Raw genomic sequence first — 13,814 nt, 5'->3', positions numbered from 1 at the left:
TTGTTGCCTCTAATTATTCTCTAGTTACTCCGTGCTATGCTTTAAGTTTCCGTGTGTCCTTGAAAAGCCGGTCCTGAAATTAAATCTCAACTGAAATACAGCTAGTCATTCAGTAGTCACTTAGCTATCTTCCATTGCTTTATTTGTTATTCTGCAACTTACTAGCTAACCCGCTCCACGACTGGCAGACTTTAATTAGCTACTTGAGTGGCTCACCAACTCGCTAATATCACACTCTGATTCCCCAAATCAATCTCCTTTTTTCTTTTCTTCCTCCAAATGCCGAATTAGAATATCCTCTCTTTTTTCAGCATTCCTAGCTTATATCCCTTCTTCCCGCCTAAATTATTTTCGTGCTCTCTTTAACTAAAATCTTTTCCAGTAAACTTTCAACATTCTCCCTCATGCTCTGTTCCAAACTCGTGCAAGCTATCTAACATACGTTTCCATGACAACAAAACAAAATATAATAAAATTGAGGCATTGCATAACGTTATACCTCTACAAACAGGAACAAATAAAGAATATTTACATTTCAATTAATACGCAGTTAAATGTTAAATACAAACTCCTATAATATTAACATAGCAATAAATAAAATAACTTAATATTTTAATACAGAGTTTTTCTTTATTAGTACACATACTTGATTAAATAATTAAATATTAAATCAACTTATAGGTAGTTATATGAATATTAATTTATAAATAAGTGATTTACATTAAATAATATTTACAAATGTAGCCTTTGCCATGGTGGATTATGTTGGATTCTGAAGAGAGTATTAATAATTTAAATTTCTCTTCATTCAGAATCCAACAGTATTAACCATTAATTGATTATGTTATTATAACCTTTAGATTAGTGGAACACTGTTCATAAGGACGTCAGCAAACATCGTCTTAAGAATAATATGGTGAGAGCATTATATTGTTCTTAGTGAAGAGAATGGTGAGGCAATGTCTATGAAAATACTTATAGATGAGGCATTATAACTGGAGTGAATCTGTGAGATGGAGGGAGGGGGGGGGGAATCATCTATTAACTGAATTTTCTTCTTCTGGAGAGCATGAAGAATTTTAAGGTTTTTGGTGCACCACTTTAAGGTGGGGTGGATTTGGGATTTATATACTGTTAGCAGCTGTATAACGTGATAAGCAATGTCTTGGGCAGAAAAGGACACCTAGGTTTTTGGATGGCTGAAGAGGCTATGGATATGTTTGTGCAGGAAAAGATAGAGGTATGGGTCAGTCCAAGAAAATAAGTGGATATTAATGAGCATATCATTTATATACCAAACTATCCACTGTATTATCATAACAAATCTTCATGGAGATGATGCTAACTATAGCATTTCACAACACATTGCTAACATTCCTTCACCACACAATGTATAATTCCTTCTGCATTAACCCTATAAAATCATTTTAACAAATTAAATACCTATCATATTACCTTCCTACATACTGAGGATAGTGATTTAACTGAGAATACTGCAAATCATTTATAATTTTTTCAAGGGGGTTCAATCTTTTTTTCAAAAATGTAATGCAAAAATATTCCATTTCTGTAAACTTTATTATTTTTATGGATATTTAACCTATTTTTGTTTAGGAGTACCCCTTTTCTTATAATGTCATTGGATTTTACTCAAATTTTGAGGCATTACTGATGTTTTATATGGACAGATATATGAAGTATAGGAAGAAAAAAAAAACAGACATACCTTTGTGGAATGTTGTTGGCTGCCTTCTTTTTCAGAAGCATCCCGGCATATGACGATATACATTCAATTGCTGAAGGAAGGAAAGGGGGGGGGGTCAGAAAAGTGGGGGTTTGAGAGATGTGGGAGAATTATTGGTGACAACTGGTGAATTATATGTGAACCTTTTTTGAAAAACCCGTTTTTTTTGTATTTTAAAAATTTTTAAAGGTGGGCAGAGAATACTTTGGGATTGGGAGAACAGGGTGTGAGCCGTTTCAACAGTACGGTGTCTTTGGAGCTTGTGGGGGAAGTGGAGGCTACGTCATGCTGGCTTGGAGTTTCTGTCTTTGGTGTATCTGTGTTGTATTCTATTGGTCGGAATCGTGACCTAATTTTTATGTTATGGAGCTTCCAACTCTTGGAAATTATGTAGGGCCATGGACATTTATTGAGTTTTTGTCACATTTTATGGCTATCATTTCTGATATTCTAAGAATTGTTTTGTTTTCCTGTATGTCTAACTATTATGGCTCTGTCAATTTGTGGGGTATGTTTCTGTTCAAGGGTATGGACAGGTATTTATGTTTTTCCTGTATTTTGTATTCTGCTTTTCTTTTGGTTGTTCTCAGCTATCATCAACTAACGCCTTTTTGTTCCCGTATAGGGAGTAGGCGAGGCCATTTTTTTTACCCCTATCTAACTTTTAGAGACTGAGTGGACAGTTCAATCTCCACTGGTAGCTAATCAGAGATAGCTGGCCCAAGGCTATCTCTGATTAATCGGCATGCAGTGAAGAAAGCAGCTAGTAAGTGCCGCCATCTGATGGTCCCTAACACAATATTTTTAATGAATGAAAATAGTGTGGCTTCGATGGCCAATTTTCTTGAGTTTTCAGGAGAAAAAACCCACTAGCACATGCCAGAGATCGACTAACTCTGGAACCGGTCGAGAAAAGGCTTAGAAAAAGTTCCTGTAGTTGGCGACTAGATTCGAACTCCTTTCGTCATGTGGTCCAGTGCTGTAGAGTACAAACGCCACTTCTACTGAGCTACACAGACTTCTTTTGGTTGTTGCATTTTTTATTGTTTAAACGTTCTGGAATTGGGATGTTGCAGCCACAGAAGTGTTTTTGTAGTCTTGCCCACAAAGATGTGATAGTAGAACCTGTGTAGGTGACATCACAATCTTGTTGGCAAGGAAATTTGTAAGCCACATTGCAGTGTATTAACATTTCTTTGTGTGCGAGAGATTTAGTAGATTTTAGAAGGGTTGCCAATTTTTGGTTTGTAGTGAAAGCCAGCTTATGGTCGGTGTGTTTGAAAATGTATTTGTAGGCTTTGTATGTGTTTTCTGGAGGTATGGCAGTTTGATGATTTTTTTGTGTTGGGAAGTTTTTTTGGTTGTTGGATTAACGAGTTTTTGCAAATATGGCAGGTTTGTCCAGTGAGTTGGATAGCACAAGGTCGGTCAAATTAATGTGAGCCATTGGAAATGTTTATTGAGAAAGTATTAAGCACAAAAATATGAAATGCTGGAAGTTTTTTTCACATCATATGACTTCATTGCTTCCACCTTAGTATCACCACCTCTGAGTCTGGCTCCCACTGACGAGACCTCAATAAAGGTCGAAACCGGTCTGGGTGGTTGCCCTTCCTTTAATGCATAGCATTATACATGTCTGCAAGGAGATGTGGCACTATGGGAGATACTAAGACAAGTAGTGATGAGAGCTTGGTCCACCTTTGCCACGAGTTGCCTCAGTCCTGAAGATACTTCAGGTGCAAACTTAGTTTGCTTACACTTGGATAAAGGATTAAAGTAAATTTATTATAACATGAAATGCTATTCAGAAAGAAACTGAATTTTTTTTTTACTATTCTTATTTGAGCATATGCACCATATGGTGCTCTTTCTCTCTCTATGTGCATTAAAACAGTCCATTTATTAGGGTATTAGGTAGTAAAATTCTCAAAAGAGAGTACACAAAGCTTTTTCAGTCCTAAGTATTTTTTGAAGACTGATAGCACCTCAGACCATCCAAGGCTGCCTATCAATGATAGCTTCAAACCATCCTTCAATCTGCTGTACAAGAACTGGTGATTTACTTGTATACAGACAACTGTTGCCATCTCATGATCCCTAATACAAACCCCATTACATATTGTTGTCTGAAATAGTGCAAGTTCTACAGTTGATTTTCTTGAACTGTGAAGTTAAAAACTGAGTTTCAGAGAGAAAACCATGCTTGCCTAGTCAGCCTGTGCCAAAGACTCAGGAACTATTTGAAAAAAAATGTGTAGAAAAAAGTTCCTCTTACTGACAACTAGAATCATTTATAGTCTTTCTTCTGGTGTGGTCTATCCTTATGGAAGCAAGTGCCATTTCCACAGGACTACAAAGACAACTTGAATATTAAAAACAACATTGGATAATTAAATTAATTCACTAACTTTCACTTAATAATAATTTAATTTATAAATCACTATACTCAATAAAGACTAAGATTCTTTTCATTAATATCATCTAAAGAATCTGCGTTTACTTACGAGCAACAAGGAGTTCCTTCTTTGTGGCAGGTGTTCTCAAAGTGGGCAAGAAGGGCAAGTTTGTTAAAGAAACCTAGAAAATATAAATTTTCTAATGTATTTAGTCATTTAGTGTTAAACACAAGAAAAGGATAGACATGGCAAAAACTGCAATGAAATATATCACAGATGGAAAAATTAGAAGGAAAATCTGACACAGAAATGGAATTTGACAAAAGTTCAGTTTTTAATTATTAGAAACTGTAGATTAGGTATAGAAAAGTGTAAAAGAACTAAATTCAGTAACTGTTGATTCTTGTATACTAAATTTCATTTCTATATAGTAAAAACAGTTTTGTTTGTTAAGATGGATTCAACAATATTTCTATAGCAACAAGTTCTGTTTAAACTGTAGCTGATTAGTAAAATGTTTATACTGCAAACAAAGTTTGCACATGAAGTATCTTCATAACTAGGCAACCAAGGAATTTGAAGCAAAGTCAACTTCTATATGCAAGTGGCCTAGTTCTGAAGATATTTCACATGCACTTGGATAAAGGATTAAACAAGAATATAATTTCTTGGAATGTTTCATTTAATTTGTAATCAAGTGAAAAAAAACTTTCTCATCTGTCTCTAATCTAGATATTTTAATAATAAGATGATACACCTTTTTATTACTTGTATATGGGAAATATGACTTCTACATCAATTCAACCAGATTCTCTCAGAGTGAGTGTGGATGAGAACGGATGCATTATTTTAGAATGCAATCTAAGCCTGATTAGATTGCATACAAGGTTTCTCAGAAATCTCACATTGCACTGGTGCTGACACAGTTTGATTCCTACTGTCTCCCCCTCTGCATGAAACATGCAAGAGGTCAAATGGCTGGCAGGCCCCACCTGCAACGAGGATTTTTGCTGGCAGGCCCCTAGCCCTGCGGGATTACATATTCTGCTGTCAAAAAATTTCTGCCGGCAGGAGATCGCTGCTCGGATATGGAAAGCATCAAGGAGCAAATCCAGATCCTTAATAAGGAGCAGTCCCTAGAGCTACTGAAACTCATAATAGGCAAGCTTGAATCTGACTGGCCGGGTTTTATATAAAGCAGTACATTCAAACTAATGATCAGGATGGAGAGGAGGAGGAGATATCACAAGAAGAATTCATTACTGCTCTGTCACTAAAATCCCTCTGTCAAAACAACTCACAGGGGGGAGCATTCTAACAAAAGACATAGAACTACAGAGGACCAGAAGGATGAAGACTCACCAACACCAGATGTCCCAAGGAACACTGAAAAGGTTCCACCTGTTATGCTAAGGTACAAGGACAAATGGGCCACTCACATCAGCTCTTAGGGAACATAAAATCTCATATTACTGGGCTAAAAATCAAGATGGAGTCAAAATCCAGCCAGCCTCAGTCACTGGCTACAGACAAATGACAAAACTAATGGATAACAAAAGTCTTCCTTATCACACATTTGATTTACCCAGTGAAAAGAATCTCGAGGTAGTACTTCGCAGGGTAACCAAAGGTGTCACCTCTGAAGAAATCACTGCTGACCTTATGAGTCAGGGCTTGACCCCAGTAAAAGTGAGCAGGATGCTCAGATCAGATAAACGGCCAATGCCACTGGTGCTCGTAGAAATTGACAAGGCACAGAAAAAGATATATGAACTGACCAAATCTGTGGCCTCAGAATTTCTAGTGAGCCACTAAGGAAAAAGTCGTCAGCTGGGCAGTGCCATAGGTGCCAAAGGTTTGGCTATGCCCAAAAACTTTGCAAGGCAAATTTCATGTGTTGTAAATGCGGCGAGGGCCACCAGACCATCATGTGCACCAAGCCAAGATCCACACAAGCTAAATGCATCAACTGTGGAGGACCTCACCCTGCCAACTACAAGGGATGCATTACACACCCAAAGAATGCAGTCAGCAAAAAACTACCCTTCCAACACACTACAGCGAGGCTCAAGGCAGTCGTGCAGGTCGCACCCCGGTCCAAATAATCTCCAGCTCGACAACTCAGGAAAGAAAACAAACTGCAGCAATGACCAAAACTTATGCAGAGGCCATGCGAACTAAGGCTGTTCCATCCCATGAACAAATAAGCTCTAATCTAACATCAGTATTAACTGCCTCACTAGCTACCATGTTACAAGAATTCAGCATGACAAATCCTTCGCCATCCTCCACAAAAAGATTCCTACAAGGTACTCACTCAATTTTGACAGCCCCCAATAATGAATAAAAGAAAATTCCATCTCAACTCTCTCATGATCACTGCATGGAATGCAAATGGACTGAGTAACAAAATTCTGGAATTGCAAGAGTTCACTCACAGACACAATCCTGACATATTAGTAAATGAAACACATCTTAGGCTAGCTAATAACCCCAAATTACAGAACTATATTATGTACAAAACAGACAGACTCACCAGCAGTGGAGGAGGTATAGCCATATACATTAAAAACTACCTAAGCCACAATGTTCTGACCAATCCACAAACCTAGAGATAACAGGTGTTGAAGTTCATACCAACACTGGCAGTATCAAAATCTATGCTGTATACAATCCACCCGGCATTCCATTACTGGTATCTGACTTGGACACCATTCTTGGCTTCACAGACTCCATCATCATGGCTGGTGACTTTAATGCCAAACATACAGCCTGGTATAGCTCCACAATCAACAAAGGTCGAACTCTAAACCATTACTCAAAACAAAATTCTATTGTTGTAGCCGGACCAACAGAGCCCACCCATCACAGCTCAGATGTACTTGACATAGTCATCCTCAAAAACATCAGATACCAGTATCAGTATCAGTTGGAAACATTAAATGAACTTTCTTCCAACCACAACCCCATTCTGCTTAAACTCGGTACACAAGAGCAATTCTCCCCTCCGCACTCTTTCATATCTTGGGACAAGCTCTCCAGAATTCTCCCTGACCACATTGGCCCAGTCCCTGTTATTCACACTAAAGAGGAAATAGACTTTGCTGTAAACAACCTAACCAGTCAAATCAAAAAAGCAATAAAGTCAGTCACCCAATCTACAGTCTTTCAGCCTAGTGGTCGGATCCCCGAGGAAATCATGGATCTAATCAGATTGAAAAACAAAGCCAGAAAGAGGTACCATAACACAATAGCGCCACAAGATATGGTAAATCTGAATAAACTAAACAGACAAGTCCGTAAAGCTCTCCAAAAACATCGAAACCAAGATTGGGAATCCAAGCTAACAAAGTTTGAAAACTCAATGTAATCCCTCTTATGAAAATTTTTAACATCAATCTTATCTACAAGATTCATCGCCGAGTCAAGCAGGCCATAACACAACAAAAGGATGACCCAGAACCTGTCACACCCACTTCTCCAGCAGAAGTTATAAATATCATAACCCACCTGAACAACAATAAGGCTCTAGGTCCAGATGGAATCACAAACAAAATAATCAAACTACTCCCCAGAAAAGCCATTGTGCATCTAGTCAACATAATCAATGCCGTCCTCAGACTCAAGGATTTTCCCTTAACGTGGAAGATGGCAGATATCACTCCAATCAAAAAGATTGGAAAGAACACCCAGCTCCCCGAAAGCTACAGATCTATGTCTTCTGTCCAGCCTTGGAAAGATTGCAGAAAAAGTCATCCTTACAAGGCTTCAATCAGAAACGGATAAACTAGGTATAATTCCTAATGAGCAGTTCGAATTCAGAAAAAAACCACACTATTGTATAACAGATTCACAGACTGGTCGAATTCATCACCAAAGGCTTCAACTGGAAGCTCCACACAGCTGCAGTCTTTATAGATGCTGCGAAGGCTCTTGATAAGGTGTGGCACCAGGGTCTTCTCTACAAGCTCATCACATTCAATATACCAACTAATCTAGTAAAAATAATTCACTCATACCTCAAAGACAGATTCATGCAAGTCAAAATAAATGAAACTGTGTCAACCAGACGCAAGGTCCTGGCAGGTGCGCCACAGGGCTCACTTCCCCGCCCCTCCTATTTTCTATCTACATAGCTGATATCCCTCAAAACCCAAGCTCAACAATCACTGTTTTATACAGATGATATTGCGTTATTAGCAAGATCTCTCAGCCCCAAACTAGACATCAAAAGACTCCAAAGCAATATTCACACATTAGAGAAATGGTTGATGGACTGGAGGATCCAAGCAAATCCATAGAAGAGTTCAGTCATACTGTTCACTAGAAAGAAGTTTCAGACCAAGGAAGACATACATCTACTAGAGTTAAGTTCCCATGGCAGAGTGAAGTCAAATATCTCGGCATAATGCTCAACAAAAAACTATAATTTACCAGTCATATAAAACACATAAGCTCGAAGACATCCAAAGTAATTGCACAGCGCTACCTCATGATCAACAGGAAAAGCAAACTGAACACAGAACAAACTACTCATAGACAGGATGGTAATACGCCCAGTCATCACTTATGCATCTCTTGCATGGAGCCATACCTTGAATACAGAACAAATGCCTGAGAATGAGTTTAGATGCCCCATGGTTTATCAGAAACTCCTAGGTTCACAGAGAAGTCAACATTCCCTACATCACCCCCCCCCCTCCATGACCTAGAAGTAAAGTTCTTCACCAAGACAAATAATCATCTGAACCCGCTGATCAAGCAAGTTTCAGACTACAATGAAGCAGAATTCTGCAATTACAAAATACCCAAGTCAATTCTATGCTCAGCTGAACACAGCTAATCCACTCCACTCAATAATTCTCCACTCAAAGAACTTTCCTTCTCAGACAAAGGGGAATATCAAAAGCAATTAATGCTTCGCCCATCAAACTAGTATCGTTCTGTCCTGATCTGGCTCCAAATGATGACGTTTAATGTTTGTCTTTGGGCTTGCTCCTTCCTTGGGAATAGAGCACTTCTACTCACTGGTAGGTTTATGACTGTCACTGTGCTTTTCGTGATTCTGGAGATCACTCAGTTTTGGAGAGTGGTATCCTCCCACTCCATGTACCTTAATAAAGTTTGAAATCAGTCTGGATAGTGACCCTTTCAATAATGCATCGCATTATAATATCTGAAAGGATGCATGCTTTCACTATTAGATATCAAGGCAACAGATGCGAAATCATCAGCCTCTATATAAAAGTAGCCTAGCTGTGAAGAGACTTCATGCATAAACCCTTTTTGGCTTGTACTGCATTCGAGTCCAGAAAAATATTCTTTTGAACTGAGTAAAAAATAACTGTATGAATAAATGAAATAGGTGATATTTTGGCATGATTAGTATGATAAGGGGAAGAGAAGGGATATATATATATACAATTTATACATTCTCTCACTAAATAGATATTTCTAAATTTATATAAATTCAATGATAAAAGAGTTATTCTTTTGAAATTACACAAATAAATATTAATGTCATGATCAGTTGACAGACAACAATGGTCATTATTTTTTAAACATTTTTTTTTTTGTGCAAAATTCAAAATTGAATTAATCCTACAGTTTTGATTTACTGAACCTGCCATCCAAAAATTTGACCATGTGAATATTTTATTATTATTATTATTATTATTACCCCCAGACCCCCATGGAGTCAAAGACTCATTGAGCAGGTCCTTTTCTTGCACACATAGCTCATCATACTGTGCCTAAAACACACACTCAAATTCTCTGCAGACACCACACTCTCAGACAAAGCATTCTAATCATTCACAATCTGTGCATGCAAAAAACCTGCCTCTCATTCCCCTGCTCACACCTCCTTATACATGTCCTCTGGTTCTTCCCTGATCTCCCACCATTTTCTGTAAAACCTCTCCAACATTGATCCTATAACAACCCCTTACTAACTTGTAGGTCTCTATCATATCACCTCTATTTCCTCCTATCCATTAGACTGTAAACAGCATCTTCTCAACCCTTCCAACATCTCTTTGTCCTTTTGAAAACCAGGTGACCAAATCTGTGGACAGAAGTCCATGTGTGATACTGACTTACTTCTATAAGTCAGTGTCCTCCGCATGATCCAATGCAATAATCTCATATCCAACCTCATCCGCTCAAGTTTGACTATCAACCTATCATGCAGTAATCTATCAAAAGCATTTGCAAAATCTAAGTACAGTACTATGTATCCCTCTCTGTCCAAGGAAGCCATAACTTTATTGCAATAAGTAAGTTACTAAAACATGACCTCCCTTTAGCAAATCCATGCTGTCCACCAAAGATAATATCATTGCTGTCAACCCACTTCTGGATCCTAGTTCCCACCAGCTTCTCCAACAACTTAACCACAATACCTGACACACAGATAGGCCTATAATTTGATGCCCAAGTTCTATCACTTCCTTTAGGAAGCAGCATGATCTTGCCCTCCATCCACTTCTTTGGAACTTGAGCCAGTGCAAGACTCATTAAAAAGATATGTCGAGGCAGAGGCACAATCCTTCAGAATATGTGGTGATATATTATCAAGTCCCACAGCCTTATTAATATCAAGTTTGTTCAATTCCCCATACACCTCTTGCTCACTTATAGTCAGTCTCTCCTCCCCATCATCAACTGCTCTCAAACTCTTCATGATGTCACATTCACAAGAATAGAAGACCTTTATGAACTGCTTATTAAGTATCTCCACTATATCTTCCACAATTGTCCTTATATCATTTTTTTTTTTTTTTTTTTGCTGGCTACATATCAAAAGGATTCCCTAGGATTCTTTTTGGCTTCATTAGCTAACTGCTGCTCATACTTAACTTTTGCCATCCTTACCAAGTCACCCTCCTTCCATGGTCTTTGTAATCCTCATGGAATTGGTTATTACCACTTCTCTTAAGCTACCTCCATAATGCCTTTTTTCTCTGTATCGCATGCTTAATCTTCCCATTCATCCATTTCACACCTACCTTATTTAATCTTATGACCTTGGAATACATTTAGACATTGCTTCTACTAGATAGTTCTTGAATATCCCCAAGCTGCAATGATCTCTTTTCCAGCTAACTCCTCATTCCATGCTACACCTGCAAGCTGTCTCCTGAGCTCTTCATAATCACTAGCCTTGTAGTTTCACATATATCCTTTTCTCACAGAGGTCCTCACACTGCTGGCAACCTCCCAGGTAATCAGTTCATGGTCACTCTTACCAACTGGAGGGTGATTTGACACCTCATTTATAATTATATCCTCTTATGAGATGATCACATCCAAGACTCTTAATCCTCGTGTGTCCTCTGTTACATACTGTCTGAGGCAGTTGTCTCTCAAACACTCAAGAAACTCATTTTCTTTACTTCCAGTTAATATCTCATCGTCCCAGTCTATATTGACATAGTTAAAATCATCCATAATAATCACACTTTTCTTATTTGCTTTGCTAATTCGATTATACATTTCATAGTCACTACCATCCACATTACCAGGTCTATAACAACATCCAACTAAGTATTTCATTCTATTCACCTCTATCTCACACCATACTGCCTCAAAACCACTGGCACAATTTCCCTCTTACATCTCTACTTTGTATGGACATAACTCTTTCTCTATCATCAATAGCACTCCTCCTTGCTTTTTATCCTCTCTGTCCTCATGAAACACATCATAACCTTCCATCTCTATTCCTGTCAGGATGTTGTCCTCATTTAACCACGTCCCACTTATTCCAATAATTTTTGGATGAATAGACTCTATTAATGCAACCATTTCATTTGCCTTGTTTCTTACACTTCTAGCATTTGTACACAAACACAGCAGCTTATTCCTGTATCCAGTGGTGCACTCAGGATTTAATCTTGGGGGCAAGTTGAGTAGACGATGTGAGAATACACACGACGCATCGCATACGACCTATAACTGAGCATCTGCAGCGATTGCCAATACATGATACCCGTGATCTCCTCTGGCCCAGCTCGGGCAAACAAAGTAGCGCTTGGTCTGTCTGAGCACTACTTCGTTTGCCTTGCATTCACAGTGGCCGTGATTCCCAAGAGCTATACGGTATTCCCACCTTATGTGACTGCTAATTCATAAGTAGTATAGAAATAGAAGACACGACACAACATAAAAAAAAAAAGAATTTTAATTAGGAAAAGATTTTTGGATAATTTTCTAGTGTTTTTTCCCTTTTTTTTCCTTCCGCAGTTCACCCGGAGCCTCCCCATTTCCCTGCCTGTTTTGCACACCTGTTCTCTTATTCTCTATACTCATGCTACTCACTTCTTCATTCACAAGCACCACTTCAATCTCTCCTGTCTTACTCTCCCATTCTTCCACATTGCTTACCACTTGATCAGAATCATTCTCTGAACTCACTTCTCTACCTTCCAGCAGCAATCTCTCCAGGTGACTCACACCAAAGTCTCTCAAATGCAATCCATCACTATATACAGTTCACTTTGTCCTTCAAACTCATTCAACACATTAACAAGCTGCACTCCTTTCTTCTCACACATTTCTGCTAACATATAATTCATAATCCTTGCTCTCCACCTCATCTCACATACCTGAGCAACATGCTTACTATCTTTCCTATCACATTATTCTCTTTTATCAGTCTCAACAATCTCCTGATATCCAGTCTGACATGTTCTTTGTTTGCAGTCAAGTCATTTGTACCTATTGCAACTATCGACTCTTTTGTTCGCCTTCTCATATCTAATGCCTCAATCACTCTACTGATTCTACTGCCAGTAAAACATACTTTATGCATCCTCTTGTCCAGCACACCTTTAATAATTGAATCACCATATGCCACTTGTGAGTCTTTTATTACCTCTTTTATACCAACATTATTTGTTTTCATCATGTTCACTCTTCCATACATATATCGAATTCTCTTAACTTCATTCCGCATCCATTTCACTTAACCAACTGATCTTTTTGAATCTGCATCAAATTTTCGCTGTCATTCATTCTTTTGAACCTTGCATTTCATAAGTTTTTGTATTTTTCATGAATTAGTAAATAATAATATTATTTTGCCTAATTTTATGGTCATTGAAGGGTCAAATCTAGATAACTAGAAGGCATCTGCAGAGCCAGTAAGAAATATAAAGAACCAACCAGGGTTTTGACACAATACTCAATCCTCATCTTCCAAAATGATGCAGAAGCAAAGTTCAAAATTGGAAACGAATGTGCAGCAGTGAAAGCAGAAGAGAACAAAATGGACATTAATAAAGAAACTGGGCGCTTGAATGTTATCCTTCATAGGACAAAGCATTAAAAAAATTGCAGAAGTGGCAAGTTAAGGTGAAAATTATGTACAGAGACTCGATCAGGGGAGTAGATAATGAAAGTGTGAACGAACTGAGGAGGGCATTGATAGCTAGTGGGTCTATACGTAGATTGTGCAAAAGGAATGATGTAAGATTTGTAGATCTGTGTTTGACGAGAAGGACTGTACAATGCTGATGGATTGCATCGAAATGGTTTTGGTGTTAGATATCGAGAGAGAGAGAGAGAGAGAGAGAGAGAGAGGGGGGGGGGGGGTTGTCCACCAAGCATGCTGAAGCGCAAATTCAGGGGAGCTTAAATAATTAGGATGGAACAAGTGAGTTTGTGTA

The 13,814-nt window shown here is 38.3% G+C and overlaps 1 protein-coding gene across 1 annotated transcript in view; it reads right to left on the bottom strand.

The window, feature by feature from the left end:
• The window catches only part of LOC150102424 (26S proteasome non-ATPase regulatory subunit 8-like), a 97,270-nt gene that overhangs the window by 50,939 nt on the left and 32,517 nt on the right, over nt 1-13,814 (bottom strand). Inside the window, exon 2 of the mRNA XM_090399465.1 lies at nt 4,252-4,324. Within this exon, the coding sequence (XP_090255591.1) occupies nt 4,252-4,324 (73 nt within the window). The remainder of the gene's footprint in view (nt 1-4,251; nt 4,325-13,814) is intronic.

Source organism: Typopeltis vanoorti, chromosome 10, assembly GCF_054136105.1.
Source record: "Typopeltis vanoorti isolate ZY-2024b chromosome 10, IOZ_Tvanoo_1.0, whole genome shotgun sequence".
Lineage (NCBI taxonomy): Eukaryota > Metazoa > Arthropoda > Arachnida > Uropygi > Thelyphonidae > Typopeltis > Typopeltis vanoorti.
This window is presented reverse-complemented; position numbering and strand designations above follow the sequence as displayed.